Below are 14,414 nucleotides of genomic sequence, written 5' to 3'. Positions count from 1 at the left end.
ATTAAAGCATGAATTACTAGAAGCACACAAGAATACATCTGTTGTTTAATGGCTAGCTAAGAAAAGCCGCTCCTTCACAATAAAAACGTTGCCTTTGGCTCCTGAGGTGAAAGTGTTAGCAGTTAAGCCATAGGCTGGTTTCTAGCATCGGCATGGGCTTAGAAGAGCTAATATTGTATGGCTAGCTCGGCTGCGCTTATGTTAAATAGAAAATCAAAATGGTCACCATGTACAGAGCTCTACATTTTTCTGCAACAGCTAAAGTATGGGCTGTTCAAAGCAACTGAAGTTTCATATCAGTGAAGACAATAATAAACTGTGTTTATAGCGCATTTCCTTGGGTGGAATTGTATTTTTGCTTCACTGTGCTATATAATGGTACCATCGCACTCAGTATGACTTGCAACATCTAGAAGCGTGGCCTGCAGCACTCTCCAGGCACGTGGTGGTGTGGATAAGTAGCATGTTTGAAAACAAGCTGGAAATTATTGGGCTGTTTTACAATCGGCTGCATCCCCCCGCATCTCTGCTTAAATGCAAGCTGAAAGCATAAAGCCTGGCTCACACGGACCATTTTTGCACACAAAATTGTGCCGCATGTGAAATACGTGCCTACAGGCTTCTTAGCAGGCATGATAAATACCCACCGTAGTGAGCAAGCTCAATGGTGACATGCTCCTTACACTGTCACACAGGCATTGGCACACAGGAGCTGCTGATGCAATAAAGCTGGACCTTCGTGGACCACTTCACTCCTGCCAAGAGCAGATGGCACAACAGCAAAATCATTATTTCCTTTTTGTTTTTGAACGCTCTGTCTGTCTGCGCTACCATTCTTCTGGGAAGCGCTCCAGCCATGCTACTGGCTGTTGCAAATCATATTGAGCATGATAGTGCATCGCTGGACAAAAGACAATGAGCTCCATGCTTACATGAGCAGTGGCACGTTGAGAAAGGCTTTGTCAGCCTCGTTTTTGCATCTTATGGTAGCCATCTTCGAAAAACTCTAAAGGAAACTTGGAAGAGCTAGCCACTGCAGGCTTCACCTGTGAAGCTCTCAGTGTCTGTGAAGTTGGTTTAAAGGCCAAGGACATGTTTAGGGGCATAACAACGTTTCATACTACAGTGAAAGCTCTTAAATTTGAATTTTTGGATAATTCAAACTGCACTACATGGTCCGACCAAGCTCCATAGCGGTCTGTGCATAAAAAAGCCCATTCATTCGAACGCGAGACAGTTCCGCTATGGATAATTCGAACTACTCGCCACCTCGTGCCGGTCTGGTGCCCAGCATATTGCCAAAAAAATGCCTACGCGATAAGGAGGCATTGAGGCTGCGCACATCCAAATAGAGGACAAAAGATGAAACCAGGTAAAACCCTGGAAGAGTGATAAAGGCTAAATGGCACCATGACCAGCGAGGCAGCCGGCGGCGCTGGTGGGTAAGGGTTGGCGGCCACGGTGGCGGCTGCCTGCTTCCGGGCGCGCTATGGAACTCCAAATAAAAAACCAAACCATTACACGGGAATTTTCTTTTTTTTTTTTTTTTTTTTTGCAACACGGTTGTTCATTCGTTCACCCACCGGTCATCAACGATCGCACGTGGTCAGATGTGATCATGATATAGGCTTTTAGCATCGTTTGCTTCAAAAGGCGTTTACACTGTCACGCGTTTCAATTAGTTTGTGGCAGCGGTTGGCGTCTGCCCCAGACACGGCACATTAAAGCGATCATACTGACAACGAGACTTGCACAACCAAATGAGCGCTGACACTCTGCCAAGTTGCTCCCCCCCCCCCCCATCTCCTTTCCACTAGAACTAATGTCGCAAGGTACACACATCATGATGTTATTGCTGCGCAGCACCTTGGTGCACCGCCAAGAAATGCACTGTGGAATGCGACGGCAGAGGCGCGAAACGGTGAACACGAAAACTACGACTTTTTTTTTTTTTTTTCCCAAGTTCTCTGTGGCAAGAGCACGGTGTGGTAGTGGGGGAGGGGGAGGTATTTTGTGAGGAGGTCATTACGTGAGCAAATACGGTATATATATCGTAATGCAAATGGTTTTGTCCAGTTTTTCAAGGCCATTCGATAATTCGCTTTTTTGCCGTTCCTGTGAAGTTTGAATTAACGCGCTTTTACTCTATAAAAGCATAGCCTGCTAAGGACGTTGATTCATTTACATCTGATGGAAGAAAGCAGCATTAACGAATGTGCAGCACAAAAGGAGGTAGGCAGTCATCCTGTTCATTCTCGTTTGATGTGTCCTTTTATGCCTGCATCTGCTGTCAAACGCCGTATTGATTTTATGCAAGTGGAAAAGTTGATAATTTGATTGACTATTCGCACCATCTATTTTCAGGGCGCCATCTCCATTGGTCGCTAAGTATCATTGGGAGAGCACATTAAACGGTTATCTCCGACCAGAGCAGCGGGATAATTTTAAAAGTAAGTAGGCTGGGACATTTTTCGCCCTTTTTTTTTTTTTTTTTGCCAGCACCGTGACGATGTGTCATTCTTGATTCAAGAAAAATATGGTTACAGTAAACAAGGCTCATATCTCTGTATAATTTGAATTTTGCTGCAATGCATATGTCCACTTTAGGGTACAAGGGGCCAGATTAATTATTTGCAAAAAATCTGGCATTGTACAGGCATCTTGAAAATATAGTTTCAATTTTGATGAAGGTACGTCTGCAAGGGATGCATGAATTATTGCCGGGAGGAAAGCCTAGAAGTGGGACTTTACTGTAGGTTCAACGAAAAGCAATGGTCCCACCAGAGGGGGTGGCAGCACCGGCCACCACCCGTCATACGTTTCAGTGCTGTCCTATCAATATAAATGTTTTCTCTAATCTTTTTTTTTTTTTTTTTTCACATTTGCATTACGATGTAAGCAACATAGGCACTGTACCGTGATGCGAACTGCCAGGCATATCCAGCAACAACTTCTCCTTAGTTGAATGTACAGATTAGTCATAAATGCATAGTAGAGGCTCCAAGCTCTGCTGGCACCGCTACACTGATGCTTGTTACACATTGGTTTTGAAATCTAGTTGGTCCATAGCACTCGATGGCCTCCTCCAGTGCTGACAATGAAATGTTGGAATGTTGTGGAGCATATAGTCTGGACTGGTTTTTCTTATGAATTCGATCGTCTTTTCTGACCCTTGGATTCAGAACAGGTCGTCGAGCTCCAATGCTGATAGGTACCTTTGCAAAACCTTGCCGTACACCATTGCCACGTCTTTTCGTCCTCAACGATCAAACGCAATGGACATCCTTCTTTGTGGGTCTTCACAGTGTAGAATGGCCTAAGGCAAAGGTTTTCCTTTGGTTTTACATCTTTTGCCAAGGATTCCAGACCTCTCCGTAAGCATAAATTTATCGCTTCCTTCCTCTTGTCTTTTAGTTTTTTAGAACTTCTTCAAAGCTCTTAGAGATCGCTTCACTTGCCTTCTGCAAGAACTGATGCTTGGCTAGGATGACAAACCTTCCCGTCTTATCTGATAGACAGAGCATTAGGCTGTTCTCCTTGAAGAAACCTTGTTTCTTTTGTTGTGCACTTTCTTACATGATGGTCTAGAATACTGCATAGCACACACAACGTCTTCATCTATTACTCCTGCCTTGAATTTTTCCGGAAATCTCCCACCCACAGCGTGTACCATTTCCAAAAGTTGAGACGTCGTAGTCTGTAGTTAGCGGTTTTGATTCTTTTTATATATATATTTTGATTTTCATCCGTGGTTATCATCCTTCGCATCTTGTGGTTTTTTGCACATCCTTCTAGGCTTTTGGCACATCATTTTTTGTATAAATGTGGGAAAACTTTGTTGTAATAAACAGTTGTCAGTCCGCGCTTCATCTTGTTCGTGTCCAGTTTGTTTCGTATCGTGAAGAGTTTAGCGTGTCAAAAAGCAGCATGTACAACCAACTAGGCCCAGTTCTTGCTCTTTTAGCATTCACCAGGTTGTCGTCTTTGCCTAATGAACTGAGTACTGTCATCCAGCAAGCCAGCATCTTTTAACCATTTTTTTTTTTTCACCCTCCTTGATCATTTCAAAGGGCTTTCAGCTGCTGGTGATTTCATATGTCTCGCCATGGATGGATTGATGCCCAAGAATAAACACAAACAAGATATTTTAAAATTAGCACTTTTAAGTTCAGTCATTAGGCATATCTGAATGCAGTACAACTATTTTCGGCATGGTAAAAAACAGAGCTTTCCCCTTTTTATTTGTTATCTCTAACCTCCAAAACACGTGCTCATTGCACTTAAGAGTTCTCTATATGCGGAAAAATGGAATTGTTTATATTAGATGTCTTGATTGTAGTTTTTGTCAAATTGCACATAGTAAGAGAGTCTGAATTTCTCGGGGAAAAAAAAAAAGTTTCAAGCTCTCGACTTGCTACCCATATAGTGAATATAGCTGAAACCATATCAGGGTGTCTGGCAACTGGGAAAACGAGGAATTGTCGGGGAAATCTTATGCACCGGGAAAAAGCAGTGCAGTGTCAGGGAAACCACCAAAAAGTTTGCCAAGTTAGGGAAAATGGCATGATATACTCTGCAGTGCATTTTCATTTTAAGCTGATGTACGGCAAGGTGTGTTTTTTTTTTTTTTCTTTTTTCTGTCTTCCCAGCGCATGGCAGCCGCGCTGCAAGACCAGGCGCGATATGTTACTTTGACGCCGACAAAGAGTAGAAATGACCACGTCGGCAGCGGCCAGCGCAAAAGCGATAGGAGACATATAGGCGAGCTGTGCTGCCAAGCGCGCGTGTAGCTGTATTGGATTGGATTTCTTTGGCTCGACTTTCTGCGAGGTGGGTGGCTCATGTGCTCTGAGGCTGGCATCAGTGCGCTTTTAATTTTCAGTAAACTTTTGACGTTCTTAAGGGCCATCAACACTAATATATTTATTTATTTCACATTCCCTCATTGTCCACGCAGAGGGCATTAGAGAGGGGGTGGGCAGTACAGATTTCTACATAACATAACTTAACAATGCACAAAAGGTTATTTAAAGGGCTACTGTCCAGGGAATGGCCTTTTAAGCAAGGGAGCCTACTGCTTCGATCAAGTACCGGAGGTAGTCTGTGCAAAATGCTACAGCGATACGAAAATACAAATCAAAGCTCTCTCATTCTCCCCTTCGGGAAACCAGCTTCCCCGTTCTCTACGAGCTGCAATGCTGACGTCGGAGTAGACAAAACATCCATTGGTCCGTCTCGCTGACTGACGGGTGAAGGATGGGCGAATGCCACTAGTTGTGTCCACCGCTCACTGCTTGCTTTTCTCTCGCCTCGGCCGGACTGAATGCAGCGGCGCGCTCCCTCTAACCCCCCCCGCGCATACGCATACGCCCCACCTCGCTCCAAACGCAGAGAAGGGAAATTTGTCTTGCGGAGGCTAGACAACCGGGCAGGAGAGTGAAAAACCTTTGCGAGGGAATGGGAGGAGAGAAAAACGACAGAATCGGGTGATTGTGGGGGCTGTAACTGCGTTATTAATTACTCTTTTCAAAAACATTTTGCGGCCTTGCGTTCTGGGGACGAAGTCTCACAGTCACTGGGAAAGAAAATATTTTTGACCGGAGGGTGGACAGCGGGCCTTTTTAACATAACATAATAAAAAATGGGTCCAGTAGATGCAGCTAGCACAGAACCGGGTTAATTGGAGAAATATGGGAGAGGCCTTCACCCTGCAGTGGGTATAGTCAGGCTGATGATGATGAATAAACAATGCGAGTAAGAAAAATGCTCTACAACATTACTGCACAAGATTAATAGGCGTAAGGAAAATGCAGATTTCATAATACTTTTCACTATTGTAAACTGCAGAATATGATTAATGAATAACTTTTCATTGCGATTATTTGTCAATGCTCATTATCACCAGCAGCTACATTTTTTAGCGTCTTCATTCTTCAGAGAATTTGTACTTGAAATAATCGGGGAAAACCTGGAAAAATCGGGGATTTTGAATATAGGTGTTTGCTAGACACCCTGCATATTTAAAGAAAGTGTTGAAACCTTAAGATAGGTGACAGCACTGGAAAATTGTGACTCGTGCACCCCATTGTGTCTTACAAGCGAGCCCTTTTTTTGTGGGTAACAAAGTGGGACATAATTTGTTTCATTTTCCCTTAACACTTTCCTGTCCGCAGGAAAAGTAGTGGTTTTTGGGTGGTGTCATTAAACATCTTTTTTTACCAAAAACTTGCGTGGTATAGGAGTGTTTGGTATAAAATTGTAGAGGAAATTCTCTTTACAATGAAAGTAGGCGAAATGAATGTCTTTATTCAAGAATTGCCAAAAAAATGAAAACAGTCACAACAAAAGTGTAGTGAAAAATAAAAAAACGCACAAAAACATCAAAATTTATTCAAAAGAAAAAAAGACATATGAAATATATGTTTTGTAGACCAAGGACCGCTCTAGCAATGTAGTAAATTTTAACTGTCTAGATACAATAGTAATGAAGTTACAAAAGAAAAGGCTACATCTAGCGACGATCGTGCCACCGCACGAACGGCTCTTGAGTAGCGCCGAGTGGAACTCCGGCGCGCAACTCTGAGGTGGACCCCTGGCTCTCTCTTTGCCGAAAACACGACTCTGCACTGTCAGCGGCAAGTAGTCCCGCCCAAATGACGTTGAGACCCTGCAGATAACAGTTATGACTTAAGATCATTGTGATCTCTTTCTATTAGCGTGCAGCAAAAGTGGAACTTTTCGGAGGACAATCCGACACCTACTGGGGCATGGCTGTTGATGTTCCGGGTTGATTTGATGCAGTTCCGTCGTCGCTACTGAAATCTGAAGAGCTGAAGTCATCTTCAGAATCGTCACTGCTTCTGTCGGCATCCAAAAATGAGCTTTCAGATGCGTCGATATCCATAGAAACGCGCTGTTTCCGAGGGGCGCCAGCGCACGACGTCGATGCCGTGATGCGCACAAGGAGCAACGATCTCCTGACACCGGAAACCGTCTCGACGTACGCTGCAGGATGAAAAGAATAAAATCAAGGGCAAAACTGAAAGAAGGGTTCTTCTATTTCCCACTGGCAGCCGCCACTTGTCCTTCCAAAGCGGGAAAATTCGAATCGTAAAACCATCGTTAGCAGGCTAATAATGATCGGAATAGGCGTGGACAGGAAAGTGTTAAAGGCCCAAAAGCCTTGCATAAAGGAGGAGTAAACTCAAGAGTTTGTGCCAACAAGAACTCATCAAATCAAATAATAGTTGGGTAAATGAAAATAAGCAAAAATAACGATATACAGCAGTTAGTGATGCCCGAAAAGTTATACAAAGCTAATCAAATGCACGGAGCCAGAAAAGAAGAGAAAAAAGAAACAAATGTGTAATACATAAGCAAACACAGTGTAAAAGATATGACATCAAAAAAGAATAATAAAAACAGTTAGCTGTTTGAAGTGCAAGATGCATATGACAGCAATGATTTCCCTCACAAAAAATTATAATTTAGTGTTTCCCGGAATGATTTGCAATCGGTGCATGATGCGATGATGTTTGGCAGGGCATTCCATAGTGCTATTGCATCCAGAAACAATTATTTTAATGCTAAGGTGCGACAGCTGCTGTGTGCTTGGATCATGGTTTAGGCAAGTGGACGTCCTATTTAAGGGTTGTAGCTTTGCGTGTCTCGTGCGTAGGCATTAATAGAAATGATGTAGCAGACAGAGGCAAGATCTGACGTGGCGGCTTGAGCAACGGAATGACAGCGAACTGTTTCAGGGCTGTGATACTGGTTTTCCTTGAATAGCAAAATGCTACAAATCGGATGGCATAATTCTGTATGGCTTCATGGTCGGTGACGAGACACGCTTGTGATAGGTGCCAAATGGATGCTGCATATTCCATTTTGGGTAAATGAAAGTTATATATAGTTTCTTTATTTCAGGGTATGTGGCCTTCAAGTTGTGTGGCAGGTAATCGAGTGTGCGTGAAGCTTCAGGGGAAACGTTTTGAATATGGGTTACCCATGATAGCAATAGTGTTTGCTAGAGGCCAAGATATCTGGAGGATGATGTGGGATCAATGAAAAGTGAGCCAATGCTATTGGCCTCGAGATCGAGCAGAGTCGCCACCTAGCGGCATAGCGTTGAACCCTACTCAGTGTGCATGCATGTTCGAGTCGCGCGCCAGCTTGCAGTGACCTATGTGCGCGTGCAACGTGTAAAAGAATGCTTTTTGTTTGTTTCGTAGTTCCTGCTTGCTCTTGCTTACCTATCTACCTCTTGCAAAAGAAATATAAACTCCCCACCCTTCATTACAAACAAAATACTTGTCCATATCGAGTATGTCCTGCTGGAAAGGACATCATCAGTCGCAGTCTTCGGCACTTGAGATTCTTTGACAAGCAGTGTCTCAAACAAAGCGGTGCTGTCGTTAGGCGCCGTGTCAAAGCAAAACAGATTGCTGCCGTCAATACAACTTAATGCAAAGCTCACAAATTGTATATTCCGGTTCTGTTTGGAATACCGCAGCTACTGAAACATGTGACCACAGACTGCTGCATAGCAAAATCCAGTTTGAACAAGCACTCTGTGCCTTCTGTACCCACGATTCAGTTGTCGACACTACTCATACATTTGTCAACACTACAGTTGTCAAACAATCCCACATGGTGAATGACACCGAGGTCCGGCCCTGCGTCATCCGTCATATAGGCGATGTCAAGGTGCACAGGACGGCACGGGACTTGCAAGGTGCACAGGACTTATGTTACATACAGAATAAGACTTACTTACACTTACTTGCAAGGTCCTCTCTCGTCCCCTTCTTAACCAGCATGGTGGGTGACTGCTAGCCTGGCTGAATAATGTACCTTAGAGTTCTTTCCTTTCAACTACTCTACCCCCTCTCTTCTAAAAAGGTGGAGCAACGAGCTCATGAATAAAAAACAAAAGCACCTTCCCAAGATTTTATGCAATTCATAGTAAGCATGCCAAAAAAGCTGCAAAACAAGTCTCTTCTTTATTGCCTCAGGGTTTCAAACACCATAGGTCATAAATATGACATGAAAAAGTTAGACAACAGAGACCTGCGTTTGGAAGTGCTTTATCACCATCAATAATGAGAAACTTTCTGGAGTCACATCATTTAGGGATGTTCCCATTGTAATAAGCCCTCACCTATTATTGAACACTATTAATGGTGTCTGATAATGACCTAAAGCGCCTGGCCAAGGGAGAACTACAACTTGATGGATTCAAAGAACAAAATGTCACCAGTGCTTACAGAAGCAAATTCGGAGAGGACAACAAATGAATAGAAACTAATCATTTTGTCCTTACCTTTGCGTTTAGCATATTCCCCAAATCTCTAGAGGTAGGGTGCATGAAATTCAATACTGCCGTGCTTTTCCAAGAAATGCTGGAGAGAGCTCCTCGTCTGCGATTTGACCGCCGATTGAGCCCAGGCAGCTCGATGAGGGGCTAAATGAGCATGCTGCCAAAAGCTCTCGTCTTGACTTTCAAACAAAGCGACGCCTGGAAGTCCCTCTTACCCTGCCTTTGCATCCTGGAAATGCTCGGGTAGCAGAAAGAAAGAAAAAAAAAAAAAAGCCTGCCAACGGCTTTTGATATACACCACCATACTGCATGCCTCTCGGTAAAATCTGGGAGGGAAAGGAAATTTCACCTGCGGAGGCCAGCCAACTAGGCAAGAGAAAGAAACTCTTCAGAGACAGAAGGAAAGGAGAGGAGCATGGCATTTTAAATTGATTTTAATGACTGTAGGTCTGCTATTAATCAGTTTTTTGAAGAAATGTTTGTGGCCGCATGTTCAGAAGGCATTGCCTTGTAACGACCAGGTTAGAACATATTTCCGAACTTGGAGTGGTAAGTGGCCATTTAAAAGGTGTATATGGTGGTGCATTTTACATGCAGTTATGCATTATGTGTGGTACTGCAGGGTATGTGTGGTATTTACTATATGTGCGGCCATGCACGCAGCACACAATAAAGCTCTTGTGCTGTCACATTATCAATACTAATAGTAATTGGGCTTCCTTCAAGTATTTTTCATGCAGAGGGAGCAGTAGAAGTAGACGTTGTGTGTAAAACCACACATTTGCATGCTCATGTCGGCCTGGTAGTAGTGGTTGTGACCAGTGCTTTTAATTACTGACATTTGCTACATGAGAAGTATTTCATGTTCCTTCCTTGTTGCAGGCAAGGTAAAGAATTTGTATGATATTGCTCTGCCATCTCTCCTTAAAAAGATTGGGAAAGGAAAAACATTGGAGGAAATTATAGAGCTCTCCAAATCGCCTCCTGCTGTCGAAGGTGAGGGTCAGCTGTTTGTAGTAGTGTGGCTTATTGCGTACTGTCAAAGAGTTGCCCCGCCTCAGTGGTTAGAGTACTCAACTGCCGGGTCATAGGGTACAGGTCAGAGGTTTAATATAGGCAAAATGCAATGCACCCTGTACTGTGTGATGTTAAACACAAAGTGGTTAATCTGGAGCGCTTCATAATGATACCCCTCATAGCCGATGTCACATTGACGCGTTAAACCCTCTAAATCAAACTCAACCAAAGGCTTATCTCCAGGTTATGAAATACTAGCAGCATCTGTGTTGAAATCACATTACATAGTCTTTTTCAATTTATCGTAGCACTCCTTTTGTCACAGCTTAGCCCATGGTTGGGGATTATATTTTCTCTTATCATAAACTCTCTGTACAGCAACCATGACTGGACCTTGCTAATCTGTTCACCTCAGAAAAAAAAATTCCAGAAAGAAATAATATGAATTAGCTATAATTTGTTCACCTTATAAATTTGTGAAGTAATAGTTACCTTGTAGCTGCTCTCAGTATGCCACAAGGAAGGAGGAGTTTGCTAGAAAATATTTTTGAGCAAATAGGGAGAAAAATGTTTTCAAAAATCATATAGGCATTTATTCAGTCATTTGAGTTTTAAGCCTTTCTAAGCAGCAGTTGCTTTGTTACGCAATAGCATAAGATTCCCATGTACAAGAAAATCCAGCGGTGGGCACCGGCGGCAAAGTGAGTGAAAAATTTCAAGATGCACTGTTTTGAGTGGAGGTCGCTGTGGGGCATAACTTCACATTCCACATGACCTGTGGAAGCTCGCAGTGATGGTGGCAGCAGTTCCTCATCTGGCGAGGCAGTAGTTGGCAGTTTCTCTTGGCCATGTGTGGATGGGGCAGTCTCTACATTGACGTAAAGCCAGAAGCAGAGTCTTACACGCTGTGAAAAGCATCCACCTAATAATAGTCGAATGGAGGTGCTAGGCTGTCACATTTATACATATGTCAGGTAACCTTTCACACAACGATTGTGTCTGTGAAAGCCAACGCTCACTGCCTGGCAAATGACAGCATGGGCAAATGAACTGCTGACTAGACCGATTAATGCTGTCGCTTCATACCCTTAAAGGTGGAGCTTAAGTGTCCCCCAAATTTCTTTTTCCTTAGGAGCACCTGCTCCCGTTGCTGATGAAAACTCCTCACCGCCTGCATGCTCCTGAGGAAGCTGCTGGTGGGCTGAATGAACAGTGTGTGCCTAATTGTGTGCAAGGGCACCCCCAGTTTTGCCTTTTTGGCTGGCAGCACCTATATGTGCAGCATGAACTCTTGACATGTTGTTAACCAGTGTGAATGTATTTCATGGCTCATCTTGCTTTATGTTTTTGGATAGCATCTTTGACAATCTAAAACAGTTCTCTTCAACTTGTTAGATTCCTCATTAAAAAGCCCCTAAAACTGTTCCATCTTGCCTATAGGCTAACACCATGTTTACAAACAAAGGGGGCACTCGTTGTGCTGCAGCTGACTGGGGGTGAAAAGTAAGGTTAATGCCCATAGGAATACATGGAACCGAAAGATTTCTAAGCAGTTTTCTCATTTCACGGGACACCTATGATGTTCTTATTCGGTTCAGAGTAACCATGAACATCCTAGAATAGATCGTGAAAGTTTGAAATCTCATTACAGAGTCAAAGTATTTTTAAAGCGTCGCGAAATGTACAGGGGTGCGAGTTGGGAGGGCGAACCATAAAAACACAAGTAAACACAACTTACCGCAACATTTCTTTCGTTTCGCAGGGCACCAGAATTGCGGTGGCCGTTCGTTAAACATTGGCCAGCGCTTTGCAGAAGTATGCTGCGTCATTTCGGAGGTGGTCTACTTTTAATACTCCCTGAATAATCAATGTTGTGAATTCGGACACCACCAAAATACTCAAGTAGCGAATCGTGCAGTTTTGTTTACAGTCTGATATACTGCTGCATGGGATGAATTATCTTGATAATACTGTCGCTCAAGTGATAAATCCTAGACAAAATTACATTTAAAAAGCAGTTGTCAAATGCCATACGACAATACGGACCGAACGAGATTCGCGCATTGCAGCAGACGACAGCGCAGCTGGTGATACCCACTGTGGCTGCCTCCAGCTCCGGAGCGTCTGCTAGCGACAGTGCCGGTAGTGCATGGTCGTCTGCAACTGTGCGCAGTCAGTTTATCGTGCTGTGAACGGTCCCACAAATCATCAGACTTGCAGTACTTGCAAGGGAATTTAGTATGCCATGCAACATGATGTCGGTGCGTGGTACAAGGCATTCACCAGAAATTGAGAAAGGTTCAATGCTGCTGAACCGAGAAAAATGTTGCGGTAAGTTGTGTTTACATGTGTTTTTATGGGTCGCCCTCCCAACTCGCACACTCAACGTTTCGCAGTGTTTTAAAGATACTTCGCCTCGGTAATGAGCTTTCATACTTTCACGATCTGTAAGGATGACTATGGTTGCTCTGTGCTAAATAACGACATCATATGTGCCCTGTGAAATGAGAAAACTGCTTAGAAATCTTTTGGTCCCATGTATTCCTATAGGCGCTAACCCTACTTTTCACCCCCAGTCGGCCCAGCCTGGCGACAGAAGAGCCACCGCATCGTGCTTAAGTCGCAGATCTGTGTTGGTCTATAGGTGATATGCACTTGCGCTCACGTGGGGCCTAACTATGCTGCCGGCCGCGATACTTGTGGTGCACGTAGCAGACGAACGTTTCCGCTAACATGCTTTCCTCGCTGGGCGCATTCAGATTGCCTTTTGGAATTCGCGAGCCCTGAAGATTAGGGTGGCCATTGCCACGCGCGACAGCAGCAAGAAACTATGTAGCAAATAAACGCCATTTTGGATGGATATCTGTGCTACTTAGTTCTGCTCGAGTTGAGCTAGATCTAGAAACAGGTCCAAAGATGCCATGGGCCGACTTGAAACGCAGATAATGGTCAGGAGCAGCAGCGCTTCCATGAAATCGGACAGTCGGAATTTGGAAGTGTTATTGTTACCACACTAGTGAAATGTTTTTGTTTTTTTTTACACAAAGGTTGTCCACTGTTGCAATTAATGGTAGCTCATTAAGGCACCAAACTGAGCTAAGTGCATGATCGTGGTTCCTTTTTGAGCTGTGCGCCATGCGTGTTAACAGAAGTCGACGCGCGAGTGTGCAGCCGATGCTCGGTAGTCCGCGCTTCATCCCTGTTGTGTCTGTCTTTCGTGTTGGCACCTGTAAACACAGTGTATGCACAGTGCAGTGATCCAGTTAAACTGATGTGTTGTCAAGCTAGGCGGCGAGCCTGCATTATCGCCCTGGCACAAGCATAGATACCAAGCATGTGTACAAAAAAAAGTAATAGCCGGGGTTTCCACGACATCCCCGGGAAACAGCGCATGTCCCAAGGACTCAATCATTTCAAGGTCTGAAATAGGACGACGTCACATATTTCTTACGTGCAGCTTTTGGGGCAACTTAATTAGTGCCCATGCTGCGCTTATCCGGGGTGCACCTCGTCCTAAATATTCGCAGGTAACCCCGAGGGTAAATTCCGAAGCGGTATGTATAGAACTGGGAGTTGAGCTAATTGGTGCATCATTTTTTTTAAATACACAGCGCAACAAACATAGGACAAGCGAGTAGACGGGAACAGCGCTGACTATCAACTGCGTGGTTTATTGAAAGAGCACGAATATATACGAAAATGCTCTGACAACCAAGTGCTCATGTTTACAGATAAAACAACAATTCACTTCAACCAGTTTCGTCAAGATATGAGATTTCTCGGGGATGAATGATAACAGATAGGGTGCTTATGCATGTGTCAGAATTCTTGTGAATGAGATAGGCCTCTTTTAGTTCTCATGTTAATTTCTCTATGTGTTTTTACAACACTATAGTTTCTTTGAACAGGGGAGTGCAAGGAGGGTGCAAAGGGGGCTTTTGGCTACATTCCTTGTGGTGTAGTGCCAGGTTCGATGACGGGGCTTTTTCTAGGAAGTTTTCATGTTCTCTTAGCCTTATGTTAAGACACTTTCCTGATTAACCAATGTAATCTTTGCCGCAAGTAAAAGGCACTCTGT

The 14,414-nt window shown here is 43.8% G+C and overlaps 2 protein-coding genes across 4 annotated transcripts in view; one reads left to right on the top strand and one right to left on the bottom strand.

Moving 5' to 3' along the window:
• Window positions 1-14,118, top strand: part of LOC146204598 (uncharacterized) — a 118,874-nt gene extending 104,756 nt beyond the window's left edge. Inside the window, exons 11-13 of one of the 3 annotated variants that reach the window (XM_084589290.1) lie at window positions 2,365-2,450; window positions 10,202-10,315; window positions 11,469-14,115. In XM_084589290.1, coding sequence (XP_084445416.1) covers window positions 2,365-2,450; window positions 10,202-10,315; window positions 11,469-11,521 — 253 coding nt within the window. In that variant the 3' untranslated portion in view covers window positions 11,522-14,115. Of the gene's footprint in view, window positions 1-2,364; window positions 2,451-10,201; window positions 10,316-11,468 lie in introns of all 3 variants that reach the window. The other 2 variants (XM_084589291.1, XM_084589292.1) reach the window with 2 other exon arrangements.
• Window positions 6,388-8,872, bottom strand: LOC146204599 (uncharacterized). The gene is made up of 3 exons (XM_084587539.1): window positions 8,783-8,872; window positions 6,762-7,005; window positions 6,388-6,667 (listed from the first exon to the last, which is right to left on the bottom strand). The coding sequence occupies exons 1-3, from the start codon at window positions 8,817-8,819 to the stop codon at window positions 6,388-6,390; spliced, it is 561 nt and encodes a 186-aa protein (XP_084443665.1). The 5' UTR covers window positions 8,820-8,872.
• Window positions 14,119-14,414: the final 296 nt, after the last annotated feature.

Source organism: Amblyomma maculatum, chromosome 1, assembly GCF_055883805.1.
Source record: "Amblyomma maculatum isolate TAMU_Amacu chromosome 1, ASM5588380v1, whole genome shotgun sequence".
In the NCBI taxonomy this organism is placed as follows: Eukaryota; Metazoa; Arthropoda; class Arachnida; order Ixodida; family Ixodidae; genus Amblyomma; species Amblyomma maculatum.
This window is presented reverse-complemented; position numbering and strand designations above follow the sequence as displayed.